The sequence below is a fragment of the Nerophis lumbriciformis genome, linkage group LG38 (assembly GCF_033978685.3).
Source record: "Nerophis lumbriciformis linkage group LG38, RoL_Nlum_v2.1, whole genome shotgun sequence".
NCBI classification, from domain to species: Eukaryota; Metazoa; Chordata; class Actinopteri; order Syngnathiformes; family Syngnathidae; genus Nerophis; species Nerophis lumbriciformis.
The window spans coordinates 13,434,057-13,447,881 of record NC_084585.2 but is presented as its reverse complement, the minus strand read 5'-3'; the positions used below and the strand labels follow the sequence as shown (position 1 = coordinate 13,447,881).

Below are 13,825 nucleotides of genomic sequence, written 5' to 3'. Positions count from 1 at the left end.
CATTAACAACCACGCTTTGTTTTACATTTTGATTATTTTCTATGTAACATGTCAGTTTGACAAACCAAAGAGTGCTTTGTAACATTAGTTTAACCTTTATTTAAAACTTTGAAGAACAAGGAGGATTTACAATACACAGCCAATTCCCACCGCCGCCATTTTGGACCCGACTCATTTCCTCTTGAACCTGCACAATCACAAGAGAGATTTGAGTATAACTAATGTCAACAAGACCCCTAAAGCCCTTTTAAGAAGAAAAAAAAAGTACCTAGATCCGCCGGAACGCTTCTTGTTCAAACCCAGGCGCTTCCTGTCGGCGAAGGACGGCCTGAATAGCACACAAATGTTATTTTTATTTGACTCAAGTTAGTCATTAAAAAATAAATAAAAAAATGATAGTTTATAAAATGAATAGAAAAAGCAATGTTATGGAGTTATTACATTAAGAAAAATCAACACTGGATTACAGTAAAATAAATAATATAATAAAATACTATGATTAAAGTAGTAATGTAATAAAATAACTATTTTTCTTTAAATTAACATATGACCATAATATAATTAATAGATTAGTTAATGAAGAAATGTATTCAGGGCTTCACGGTGGCAGAGGGGTTAGTGCATCTGCCTCACAATACGAAGGTCCTGAGTAGTCATGGGTTCAATCCCGGGCTCGGGATCTTTCTGTGTGGAGTTTGCATGTTCTCCCCGTGACTGCGTGGGTTCCCTCCGGGTACTCCGGCTTCCTCCCACTTCCAAAGACATGCACCTGGGGATAAGTTGATTGGCAACACTAAATTGGCCCTAGTGTGTGGATGTGAGTGTGAATGTTGTCTGTCTATCTGTGTTGGCCCTGCGATGAGGTGGCGACTTGTCCAGGGTGTACCCCGCCTTCCGCCCGATTGTAGCTGAGATAGGCTCCAGCGCCCCCCGCGACCCCAAAGGGAATAAGCGGTAGAAAATGGATGGATGGATGGAAGTGTATTCATTCATGAATATATAAAAGATGAGCGAAAACTTTAAAATGTACCAAAATACAATGTGATAAATGTGACACTTACCCAGCTCTGTAATGTTTGAGAGCTTTGTTGCTGACATTTGTGAGCTCTTGGTCAAACGCTGACTTGCGCCCTCCTTTTCTTGCTTTCTGATTGGCTGTTAAAGACATGAGGGGTGGGGCAAAGTTCAAGCTATGTGTTGGAAGCACATTGGTCTGCTATAGTGATGTTTGTATTCTAACCTTTAGAGGGCGCCTCCTCCTCAGCCAACACTCTCGCTCTCTTCGGCCGTCGCTCCCTCTTGGCGGCTCGCTCTGCGAACATCTGAGCCTTCAGGATCTCGAACTGAGCGCGGTCCTCAGACTGACACACACACACACAGTTTGGTGAAATGGGAGAGACAGAGGTCTCAAAAAGAGAAGCAGAAACTCACCGTCATTTCTTTCTTCTTGCCGTCCTTTAGAAACTTGGCCCGCTTCTTCTTCCCTCGCAGAGCCAAGTCAAACTCTTGCAGCGCCTTCGACACTGATGACAAATTTAATACCATCTTAGAACTAGAATCTCTAGAGCTACAGTGTGTGAGCTACATGTTATGTAAAGAACACGTAGCTAGTGTATAGAACAGTGGTTCTTAACCTGGGTTCGATCGAAACCTAGGGGTTCGGCAGAGCCTCCGCCGCAGCGGTCAAGACACACCAGACTCATGAATTGATTAACATGGACCCCGACTTAATTAAACAAGTTGAACAACTTATTCGGGTGTTACCATTTAGTGGTCGATTGTACGGAATATGTACTGTACTGTGCAATCTACTAATAAAAGTTTCATTCAATCAATCAATCAATTGTGTAAATAAAAACTTCTCCCTATCGGCGTATCTGTACTGTAAAGTTAACATTTGAATGACAATAAAAAGGAAGTCTAAGTATTATGGATACCCTCAAACAATGCCCATCCATCCATCCATTTTCTACCGCTTATTCCCTTCGGGGTCGCGGGGGGCGCTGGAGCCTATCTCAGCTACAATCGGGCGGAAGGCGGGGTACACCCTGGACAAGTCGCCACCTCATCGCAGGGCCTTCCAAACAATGTTCCCTCTAATTTTCCATCTGATTTGCAAGTGTGTAATTTGTTGTGAGTTCATGTACTGTGTTGGTTTTGTTCTTGAACAAGGTGATGTTCATGCACGGTTCATTTTGTGCACTAGTAAAAAAAACTTTGTCTTGAATTTGAAAAAAATAAAAAAATAAAACATTTTATTTTTCACTAAAGAAGGGTTTGGTGAATGTGCATATGAAACTGGTGGGGTTCGGTACCTCCAACAAGGTTAAAAACCACTGGTATAGAACTAGGGTGAGGGTCGGCAACCTGCGGCTCTTTAGCGCCGCCCTAGTGGCTCCCTGGAGCTTTTTCAAAATGGTATGAAAATGGAAATGATGGTGGAAAAAAAATGTTTTTGTTTTAATATTGTTCCTGTAAGAGAGCATTATGCCTCGTTTGTAGGTTTATTTGAGCTAATTGAATTTCCTTTACTTATGTTCTCGCTGTATTTAATTTATATTTTCATGTCTCATGACACATTATCTGTATGCAATATTGGCTGCATGTCTGATAGTTGTTTGAGTGCCATGTCGTTATAGACCACAGCAAACGTTACCGAGCTTGCCAAAGATTGTAATAAATCCATTAAAAGAAGACAGCCTGCCATTTCCTTTAACTTAGACACACACCTTTGGCCATTATAAACCAGTAATTTCCAGGAGTTATCTCACCCTCTGAGTAGTCTCCATTTTACTAATGTTTTCCAATGTTATAAAAATTGGTAGAATAAATATTACATTTCAACATTTCTTTCAACAAAGATTTGCGTCAGCCTGCGAAACAGTCATTTTGATAGTTATTAGCTAATATAAACACTTACATCATGTGTTGCCTTCATCATAAGATTTATATAAGACTTTAATTTTTTGCAGCTCCAGAAGGATTTTTTTTGTATTTTTGGTCCAATATGGCTCTTTCAACATTTTGGGTTGCCAACCCCTGAACTAGGGTTTAAAGAATTGGAGTTTAGGATTGAAGGAACTTTATCATACCAGCTAGAGCTACAGTATAGAGGACTGGACTTTTCAGGCCTAGAACATAGAACTAAAGTGCATAGAAATAGGGTTTGTAGAGCTCGTGAATAGCTAGATTGTATACAAGAGCGAGGGTAAATAATTCGTTTGAGTTAGTGTGTATAGCTAGTTCATACAGCACTAGTTATAGCACTATAGTACTCGTAGTGTATAGAACTAGAGCTTATTATAAAGCTTGACTACATGTGCAGTGTCTCAATTTGGCGGCTGCATCTTTTGCAGTGCGCATTTGTAGGGTGCCGACCAGGGCTGGGCGATATATTGATATACGCGATATATCGCGGGTTTGTCTCTGTGCGATATAGAAAATGACTATATCGTGATATTCGAGTATACATTCTCACGCAGTTGCTTTTAGCTGCTGGCATTACACTACAGGCTCTTCCCACTCCTCCTTGTGTCTCCTTCTCACAGACAGCAAGCGCACCTTCTACATGCGTCACATACTGTCACGTCATACGTCACATACGTATACGCCCTCGCGGAGCAGAGAGGTAGCAGCATGGATAACGTTAGCTGTGGTGCGAGTGGTAATACGAGAGAAAGAAGGTGCGAATCTGGTAACAAATGAAGGAATAATTAATTCCCAAGAAAAACCGCACGGGGTCCATCGTCTGGCGGTGGTTTGGCTTCAAGTGGGAATATGTCGAACAGACAACCGTAATTTGTCAAGTGTGGGGCATAAGCGTTTCTACAAAAAGTAGAATTACTGCTAATTTGTAGCATCATTTGAAAAGTCACCCGCTAGAGAATGAAGAGTGCTTACTCCGCATGTCAACATCTCCGGCCGGTGCCACACCATCAAAATGCAGAGGCAAACATTTCCAGATCAACACCGTATGAAAAAAAGAGTCGACAACAAAAGGAGATAATGTCCGCAGGAACCTACCACATAGCGAAGGACGAACACTATTTGATTTCCTATTATGTAGCTCATTTTTATTTGACACTTAATGAAATATCTTGTGTGACATCATGTTTTTAAGCTATTGTAGTGGCATTCTGTACAAAAAGTGCACTTTAATTTAGTGTTATTTTGATAAGTCATCTTAGTGACACCATGCACAAAAGTGCACTAACAGCTTGTTTTAAAATGTCTCTGACAATCTTGCACTTTCTGTTTTGGAAATGACATGACTGTTTGTGCCATTGCTTAATAACTGTTTAATAAATACAGTTTTGGTAAATTGACTTAGTTGTGATTTCCTTCTCTGCCTGAAAGTTTAAAATGAGCATATATTAATGCAGTATGAACAAGAATGTTTTAATGTAGACAATAGAATCATCATACTGGTATGATTATATGTATCAAGTGTTAATTCAAGGCTAAGGCAAAATATCGAAATATAGATCGTGTATCGCAATATGGCCTAAAAATATCGAGATATTAAAAAAAGGCCATATCGCCCAGCCCTAGTCATCATCGCCATATCGCCCAGCCCTAGTCATCATCGCGGTGCACGAAGGCTGTTCCAATTCAAAAAAGTTCCAAGTGTCCTTCGAATCTGGCTGACAAATGTGTTATTTTCTCCCATTAGCAGACAGGTTGCATCCGTGGACACTTCGTGGCCTTTCATATCCCGAGATCCTTTGCGCACTTAACTCTGAAAATTATTTTCAACATGGCAAAGCTATGCGGAGCGGAAAGAGAGACATTAAAATGTAAGAGCTTTATTTATTCATTTAAAACTTCTAAAAGCAGACATGTCAAGCTGGGGTGACAGTAGTTATATACATTTGTGTTAAAATACGAGATCTCGACTGTCGTAATGTTGAGCGACCTCCGTGCTCTTTGTTTCTGTCTTTACCCCGAGGGAGAGCCATATATCCAGGCATTGCAGATGGCTTTGTGCCTGTAGCTATTTTAAACGTTGGGAAAAAAAAGCCTAACATCTTTTAATTAACTTTTTTAGACCGCGATAAGTTGACTTAATTATGTTCTATTATTGTGTGGTCGGAATAGTGAAGTATTGTAAATGTGTGCATCATTGTACCGATATTAGTTATTGCTCTTTTTTGTGTACATTTGCATGTTATTTGAAAATGTTTACTTCTATTAATAATTGTTGTGTTTAACTTTTCTGTTAGTTTTTTTTGCTGTGCAGAATAATCAAGGAGGACTTGGACAACAACAGTGCAAAAATAAATGACACAAAAACGTATACACCAGTTTGGAGGATCATTTAAAAACAAAGTATTTTTGTAACTTGTATAAATTAATAAACTCATGTGCTGCAGTTGTTGTGATTCATTTCCTCTGCCTTCATTGCAAATAATTATATGATAATAATTATACTAAGCTATCCCAATATTTACTGTTACTGGCTATAATACAAACAATTTGACAAGATTAGTACATCAATTGTGAGTCACTTATTAATAAAGTAACTGCTAAGTAAGATTGTGTGGTGTTGCTGTATGAACAGACCGTAAGGACTCTTTCTGGGATACTCATACCTGCCAACTTTTGAAATCAGAAAAACCTAGTAGCCAGGGTCCAGGGGCCACAGGCCCTGGTAGGTCCAGGACAAAGTCCTGGTGGGGGGTTCCTTCGCCCCCCGACGCAAAATGATTATTAGCATTCAGACAGGTTAAAATGTTGCTAAAACCCTCACTTTTCTATCAGTCACAGTGACTTTTCAAAACAAAAATATTACAGCAAAAATCATATGGGTTGATTGACATGTTTATTCTGTAAGCTAACTTCAATAGTTTGAAATTATTTTGACAGTTAATGCCAGTTATCCTGTCAACCTTTCACAAGACTTCAATTTGTTAATTGAAAGTATAAACACTTTTTACAGTAAACAAATGGTAAAACAGTACTAAACAATTCCATTAAAAAGAAAATTGGTGTCATTATTAACTTTCTGTCCAAACTTGTATAATCTACTGCCTTGTTCAATTGTAAAAAATATTCTGTGCCTAAAATTCACATTTCTATCACAATTATCATACTGTAAACATGGTAAGCTAACTTCATTAAAATTAATAGTCCTGTCAATAGCATGGAATTACAATTCAAATGTAGTTTTTTTGTAAACCTTTCAAAAGAATTCAAAATATGAAAAATTAATGAAAATTAATTTAAGCCATCAGACACTTGAAAAGTGGCACATCACATCTCTAATGTAATCATTTTAACTTTTCAACAGAAATAGCACTGCAAAAATATTAAGGACATACTTCTGTATTTTGGTAGTTATGCTGTCAACATTTAACAAGATTTCTTCAACTTGGACTTGAAAGCATAAATAGTATTAACACTTTTAACAGTATAACAGTACTAAACAATTCCAATAGATAATATTGGTGTCATTACCTTTTTGTGACTAAAATCCAAAGTTTTCCACTTGTATCGCTAGCAACGGCATTAGACTTGTGTTTCTTTGTCCCAACGTGGTCTTTTACATCGCTAATTCCTCCGTGTCCGATCGAAAAATCTTGTCTGCACAAGGTGCAATTCGCGTAGTTTTCACCCTTTTTGGAACGGATAATTATTCCCGGATAGGCTTTTGAATATTCTTCCCGGAATGATTGCAGTTTTCTTTTCGGTTTAAGACTCGTTTGCGATTTTTCTCCGGCTGATTCCATGATCGTTCGCTCATTTGGAAACAATGGGCAACAGGTGCCTCGTGCTTGGCAGCGGTGCTATAAATAGCCTCCCGCATGGCATTCGGAATGGCTCGACAGGAAGTTACGGGAAGCAGTGTCGATTATCATTGTTGTTACGCGATTTCGTGAATAAAACTTAAAAAAAAAAATTGTTTTAATTAATGAAAAACCGTATTTTTTATCACTGCAACCGTAACCCGGAATAGGTTGATGAAAACCGTACTAATTACGGGAAAACCGGAGTAGTTGGCAGGTATGTGTATGATTTTCTACTCACTGCGGTTCTGTTTTCTTTCCTGTGGCGTTTGAAACCAAACTCTCGGAGTATCACTGGGGGCGGAGCCATCCAGGCGCTTCTGTGCCACGCTTAACTACACACAAAACACAACATGTTGTATTCCATGGTTGCTAACGTGACACGTGTCACCAGTTGGCTCAAACAGTACCTTGGCCTCGGAGGCAGCCAGCTCCCTTTCTTCCCTCTCCAGCTTCACAACAGCTTCCACGTCTTTCTCCAGCTTGCCGATGAGGTCTCTGAACTTCAGGACGACGTCTGTGTCAGACACACAAAAAGAGTTTCAATGCCAGAAAATGTGAAGCAGATGTCCAGCAGAGAATGTTTCGCAGACCTGCAGGCAGCACTCGAGCCTTCACTGCAGTCTTGGCCGACTTGACCACTTCCTTCAGCGTCTTCCTCTCCGACTCTCCCACCAGCGACACAGAGCGACCTGAGCGACCGGCTCTGGCCGTCCGACCCACTCGGTGCACATAGTGCTTCACGGTGGACGGCATGGTGAAGTTGATCACCTGACACAGGAGAAGCACGCGCCCTCAGTCAACAGGCCTGTTTGTCAAGTCCACCTGCAGCCTCTCACCGTTTTCACTCCGTTTATGTCCAGACCTCTTGCAGCTACGTCAGTGGCCACCAGGATGTCGATCTGGTCGTCTTTAAAGCGCCTGCAGAGACACATGAACACCATGGCATCTTGTGTTTCATCACCATTGCCTCTCTAAACCACAGGTCTTCAACAGGGGTCCGCAAATGTACCGCAGGGGAGCCGTGAAATCTGCAGGTGATTGTTTTTATTTTTTTATATTTCCCCCCGCAATTTTTCCACAAATGTGAATGTCTTTAAATAGATATGAAGATTGAGCCAACATACTGCAATAAATAGTAACATAACGTGACTAACGATATTGTTGTATTCATGTTTGCATTTAAGATAGCCAGTGATTGGCGTGTTAGTTGTCAGCTGGCAATAAGATAGCAAGTTGTCAGCTAGCGATTAGCGCACCCGTTGTCAGCTAACGATTGGCGTCTTAGTTGTCAGCTAGCAATAAGATAGCCAGTTGTCAGCTAACGATTGACGTGTTAGTTGTCAGCTAGCAATTGGCACGTTAGCTGTCAACTAGCGAATGGCGCGTCAGTTGCCAGCTAGCGAATGGCGCGTTAAAGACCTACCGTATTTCCTCGAATTAGCGCCCGGGTGGTAACTAATTTAAAACCTCTTCTCACTCCGGTGCTTACCAAAGGCATGCGGTAAATTTAGGCATGCGGTAATTATTTTAAAACCTCTTCTCACTCCGGCGCTTACCAAAGGCATGCGCTTATAAATTTGAGTGTGATGTAAGGATACCATGATGACAACGTTTAATGTCGCAATAAAATTTAAAGCACAATGAATCATCCCGGGAGTTCTTTTTGTTTGGGTCTGAAAAGGCAATTATAACGTGACACTCTTTATTTTTACGAGGGGTCATTCAACAATTACGTACGCATTTTTCTGTATGTAAAAACGCATGAAAAACAAATTGAAAATAAAACATTCTACTTTAATTCTTAACTACGATTGTAACAACAAACATTATCAATCAATGTAAACAACATCCGTGAGGCCAGAGAGAAAATATCATTGGAACTTGAACAAACTGAAAATGTTCCTGTAGGCATTACTGACAGATGCTTCCCCCACTGCACCTTGATGGACATCTACTACGGTACTTGTACTACATCCTTTGGAGATCCATCAGTTGTTAAGACCTCTTCATCTTCAACGTCGTCCATTTCTCCGTCACCTTGTCTGACATGTACGTCCAAAACTACAGCACCGTCGTTTGAAATAATTTCGTCTGTGTCCGCTTCCTCATCACTTCTTACGGCTATGTCTTAGTCGTCATCTGTGTCATCTTGTGTCAGGGGCTGATTGAAGAGGCCGTGTATATCAATACATATGTATTATTTTGCGAAACGAGTTTGGCCCGGCGGTAATTCTAGGCATGCGCTAATTATTTTGCGAAACAAGTTTGACCCGGCGGTAAATCGCGGCATGCGCATACTATATACCCGGCGGCAATTTAAGGAAATACGGTACTGTGGCCAGGGACTTATTTCCTTAGTTCGTAAACAATAACAAAAACAACAAAATATTTTTTGATAATAAAAAAAGATCTAATCACTGTAGTATTGACCATATACTGATACTATACTATCGTTACGGTCAATAGTTGTATCGATCCGCCCACCTTTGCCAACGTTCAAGAACTTGCGCTTAGCAGTTAACATGGATTATTGTCTCCTAAAGTGTGTGGTGTAGCCTGTTTAGCTCTTCCTCGTTCTCCAGTGATAATGGTACTTGTAAGAAACTTAGTTGATTTGTCGCTACGGAGGTGAGGATTGCTGACTTCAAAGTAGCTTTGCACTGTGCAGGAATGCTCGCTAGCCACTAGCTAGCTATCAAAGACGCTTCAGTGTGTTTTCTCTTGTCGCTGCCAAATTAGTGGAACATAGCTAGAACATGTCAACATGCATTATCCCAATATTACTATAGTATTAAAAACTCTACTGTCGGTCAAATTTATATAAATGATATTGTCTATATAGTGGTATCTATAGTGTACCTGAGGTTCTCCAGTCTTTGGTTCTGGCTCAGTTCTCCGTGCAGTTCCCCGACCTTGAGCCCCATGAGACCCAGCAGTATGTGCAGTCTGTGCGCTTGCTTTCTGGTCTGCGTAAAGACCATCACGTGGTCCTGGAAGGTTCTCGTCAGCAGAGCTAACACAAACATGAGTCAGGACATCATGTCACCTGACCACCATTACAATCAGAGGCGACGTTACCTGCCACCACCGCCTCTCGGTCTCCCTCGCGGTTTGCTCGGATCCGAACAAACTCCTGTCGCAGGTACGGAGCCACGTCAGTGTTGCTGTTGACAAAGATCCTGACGGGCTGCTTCAGTGAGACAGCTGCCAGGTCCTTCACCTAGAAACAGAGATCACATGATACTCATGCGGTGGAGACGCAGGTCACATGACACTGACGCCAGGTAAGAGGTCATGTGTGAGTACCTCTTCGGTCATGGTGGCAGAGAACAACATTGTCTGTCTGTTGTAGGAACACAGCTTGATGATCTCCTTCATCTGCTCTTCAAAGTACTCGTCCAACATCCTGACGAGCACAAAATAACATTTTACATAATTTTTTTTTGGCCGGTTGACTTTCGCGCTACCTGTCTGCCTCGTCCAAGATAAGGATCTCAATGTGGGTCAGCTCAAAGCTGGGTGTGTTGTGAAGGTGATCGATGAGTCGGCCGGGCGTGGCGATAAGGACGTCTGGCCCCGCCCTCAACGCCGCCTCCTGAGACTTGAGGTCCAAGCCACCTGCAGAGAGACGAAAGGTGAGCTGAAGTTCGCAACAACAGTACGAACGCCTGTGAAGAGTCGTACCGACGGTTAAGCAGGTGGTGATGGAGGTGAACTGGGCCAACTGACGGGCCACAGAGTGAACCTGAATGCCCAACTCCCTGGTAGGAACCAGAACCAACACCCGGGTCACTTGGGACGTCTTGGGCTTGTACACCAACCGCTCCAACACGGGCAACATAAATGCCGCAGTCTTTCCTGAGGAGTGTAACAATATGACAATAGCATCTGGTACGGCAGCTTTATGTTCGACCTTGTGAGGAAGATACCTGTCCCGGTAGCGGCGCAGGCGCACAGGTCTCGGCCCAACAGTCCAACAGGGACACAGGCCTTCTGGATGGGGGTGGGCTGCTTGAAGCCCAACACTGTGATGGCCTGAAGGGAACCAGATAACTCAAACAAACCAAAACTGGCACCACATGGAGAACAGAAGGCTAATCCTGCCTGACCTTTGTTTATCTAAATGTAGCTCGATGAGCACGAAACAAAGTTCATGTAGCATAGCATAGTATAGGTTTGACAAAAACATCAGTTGATCACGCTACAGAGACGCATTACCTTCAGGATGGGTCTGGACAGATTCATGTTGTCAAAGGTCAGCGTGTCATCGAACTCTGAAGCGTCTTCATGGAATGACTGAGCCTGAAAACACATGTGTGCGCACACACACACATAGGTCTGTTACTATTGTGACAAAACACAAGCCTCCATGAACACAGGCAACCATTAGCTAATTTTCACCTCCTCCTCCTCCTCCACCTTCCTTTTCTTCCCCCGTTGTTTCTTGTCTCTCAGCGTGTCTGCAAGCAGCCAACAGTTATTTGCATTGTTGGTATTAGCATTAGTATCCTTATTTTTAACAGGGCCTCCTTCATAACAGCTTCCCTCAAAAATTCAAAATAAAATCTCCATGGTTGGTTCGACTCACCGGCTTTGGTCAAGATCTGCTCATCGTCCGAATTAAATTCATCATCATCATCTTCTTCTTCCTCCTTCGCCTCTTCATCATCATCTGTCTTAATTTCCATTTTCTCTTCCCCCTCATCCTCTTCATCCTTGTCTTCTGTTTTTTCTGCAGAAGATGCGGCTGCATCACTTTGGGATGATTTCTCCTGCAGAGCAGACAGGAAGTAGAACTTGAGCCTTTATATCGACATGTACACAGTAACAAAGTATAACACACAAAGCATGTGAATAATCAACACAATAAACAACACAAGAGCATTGGATATCAGAAGTAGAAAGTGGACATACCTCAGCTTTCCTCTTCTTTCGAATTTTCTCAATTTTTTGGTCCAGAGTCGTGAGAGTTTTCTGCCCCACAAACAAACACCAGGAGAGGATCAGAAAACAAAAGCACAAAAGAACTGAGTATGTTCCGTTGAGTTCTACCTTCTTCTTGAGCTGCTTCATGACATCAGCCATGATCCACTCGTCATTTTGGGCCAGCCCGTCTCTCTCTCCAAACACAAAGTCAGTGTTAAAGTCTCTCGCCCCGCGACTCTGACTCCCAAACTTCTTTTTCCTGTTCAGAACGATCGGCTCATCCTGGAACACAAAATAAGTAGAAATCATGAGTAGTAGGACAAGAACTACCATGAAATTCGAATTCGAAACGCTAATATTACATATACCGTATTTTCCGCACTATAAGGCGCACCTAAAAACCTCAAATTTTCTCAAAAGCTGACAGTACGCCTTATAATCCGGTGCGCCTTATATACGTATGGACCAATATTGAGCCACAACACACCTAAACTTAATTTTCATAAAGTTTAGGTCTCGCAATTACGGTAAGCAGCCGCAAACTTAATTTTCCCCCGTAGAAGAGGAAGTTATTCTTCTATGGTATGCAGCCGCTGACTTCAACTTCCCCCTTAAAAGAAGAAGCGCTTCTTCTTCTACGGTAAGCAGCCGCCGAGTTCATTTTCCCCCGTTGAAGAAGCGCTTCTAACCCAAAAATGGCTCCTATTAAGAGACACGCTTACGACGCAGAGTTTAAACTTAAGACGATCAGTCACGCAGTAGAACACGGGAATAGAGCAGCAGCGAGAGAATTTAACATAAACGAACAATGGTGTTTAATTCAGACCCTGAAGAAGAAGAATTTGAGGGATTTGTGGATGAGGATTAACTTCATAAAGTGAGCTTTACACGTTTATTTTGTGTGTTGTGTTGTTTCAAATAAACGTTTGAGCAACGTTGAGTTATTGATATTGTTATTGCTCTGCACTATTTCGAGTGTTACTATGTTGTGATTGCACTAACGTTTGATTTACCGTAACAGTATCACTGTTTTTTACGTGTTTATTGAATCAGGGAAAAGTTCCCCTCCACTATGTGATATAAATGTTGCACTGCATGTTATACCTTGCTGTTGTTAAAAGATAAACAAAACACCACATCAATGACTTTATCTCGGGGAAAATAATAAAACAGCTGTTTATTCCTTTTGGGAGTGAACAGTTGTCAGAATGCTTGTTTGTAATCTATTAATAAAGTTTGACTGACCCATCTGACTGTTGTGTTGACATTCCCTTTAGCGCAGCTTCATCTAATGGATGCATATGTGCGCCTTATAGTCCGGTGCGCTTTATATATGAACAACGTTTTGAAATATGCCATTCATTGAAGGTGCACCTTATAATCCGATGCGCCTTATAGTGCGGAAAATACGGTATGTTATATTTTATATTGCTACTATGGTACATTTTTTGTCTACTTTATACCTGCATTATCCTTTCCATCCTTTGTAACTGAGCTACTGTGTGGAACAATTTCCCCTGTGGATCAATAAAGTTAGTCTAAATTAATTTTGAAACATGGCTAAACCTAAGAACCTAAATACTGTTATGTGTTTGTTAGTATGTATTTGTTTAGGCGACCTGTAGGAACACTGACAATAGATCAACAAGGCTTTTTTATTTTGAAATCTATTCGACTCTTTAAATTATCAGAATGAGCAGTGGAAATAAATACCATACTAATCTATTCAACAATGAACAACACCCATGTAATGTGTTGATATTAGTCAATGTCCTATTATGGTGTGAAATAACATTTTACGACTTGGTGTGCACCTCCGCACATAAGCGCTACCCGTGGTTCGTTTAGCTGCCTGCAAGTGTACTTCTTTGGGGAGAACACTGCTGTGGTGGTCGGTGTTCCTTACCTCCTGGTCCGACTCGGTGTCGGATTCTTCGGGACTCTTCTCCCCGTCCGTGATGGTGCCAATGAGACCGAGCTGCTCCAACATGGCGGATTGGTACCAATACACGAATGTAGACTGGTTTATTCCTAAAAAGCTCAGGTTTATCTGCCTACAAAACACACACACACACACACGTGTCCGGACTCAAACCCGGAAGTTCAAACAG

The 13,825-nt window shown here is 41.5% G+C and overlaps 1 protein-coding gene across 1 annotated transcript; it reads right to left on the bottom strand.

The window, feature by feature from the left end:
* Positions 1 to 75: 75 nt before the first annotated feature.
* On the bottom strand, positions 76 to 13,825 carry ddx27 (DEAD (Asp-Glu-Ala-Asp) box polypeptide 27). The gene is made up of 21 exons (XM_061932478.1): positions 13,621 to 13,825; positions 11,841 to 11,996; positions 11,703 to 11,762; positions 11,377 to 11,560; positions 11,190 to 11,248; positions 11,007 to 11,090; positions 10,718 to 10,823; positions 10,473 to 10,646; positions 10,256 to 10,406; positions 10,095 to 10,194; positions 9,867 to 10,008; positions 9,648 to 9,801; positions 7,625 to 7,706; positions 7,379 to 7,556; positions 7,196 to 7,302; positions 7,027 to 7,120; positions 1,432 to 1,523; positions 1,241 to 1,361; positions 1,062 to 1,155; positions 269 to 328; positions 76 to 187 (listed from the first exon to the last, which is right to left on the bottom strand). Exons 1-21 carry the CDS (start codon positions 13,702 to 13,704, stop codon positions 172 to 174), a joined length of 2,298 nt encoding a protein of 765 aa, XP_061788462.1. The 5' UTR covers positions 13,705 to 13,825; the 3' UTR covers positions 76 to 171.

Excerpts from the sequence above, each read along its gene's own strand:
- ddx27 (XM_061932478.1), bottom strand. The coding sequence starts at position 13,704 with ATGTTGGAGCAGCTCGGTCTCATTGGCACCATCACGGACGGGGAGAAG. Across the intron at positions 7,707-9,647 it reads CAAAGACTGGAGAACCTCAG|GCGCTTTAAAGACGACCAGA; the intron begins GTACACTATAGA and ends GTGTCTCTGCAG. Across the intron at positions 1,156-1,240 it reads GGAGGAGGCGCCCTCTAAAG|CCAATCAGAAAGCAAGAAAA; the intron begins GTTAGAATACAA and ends TGTCTTTAACAG.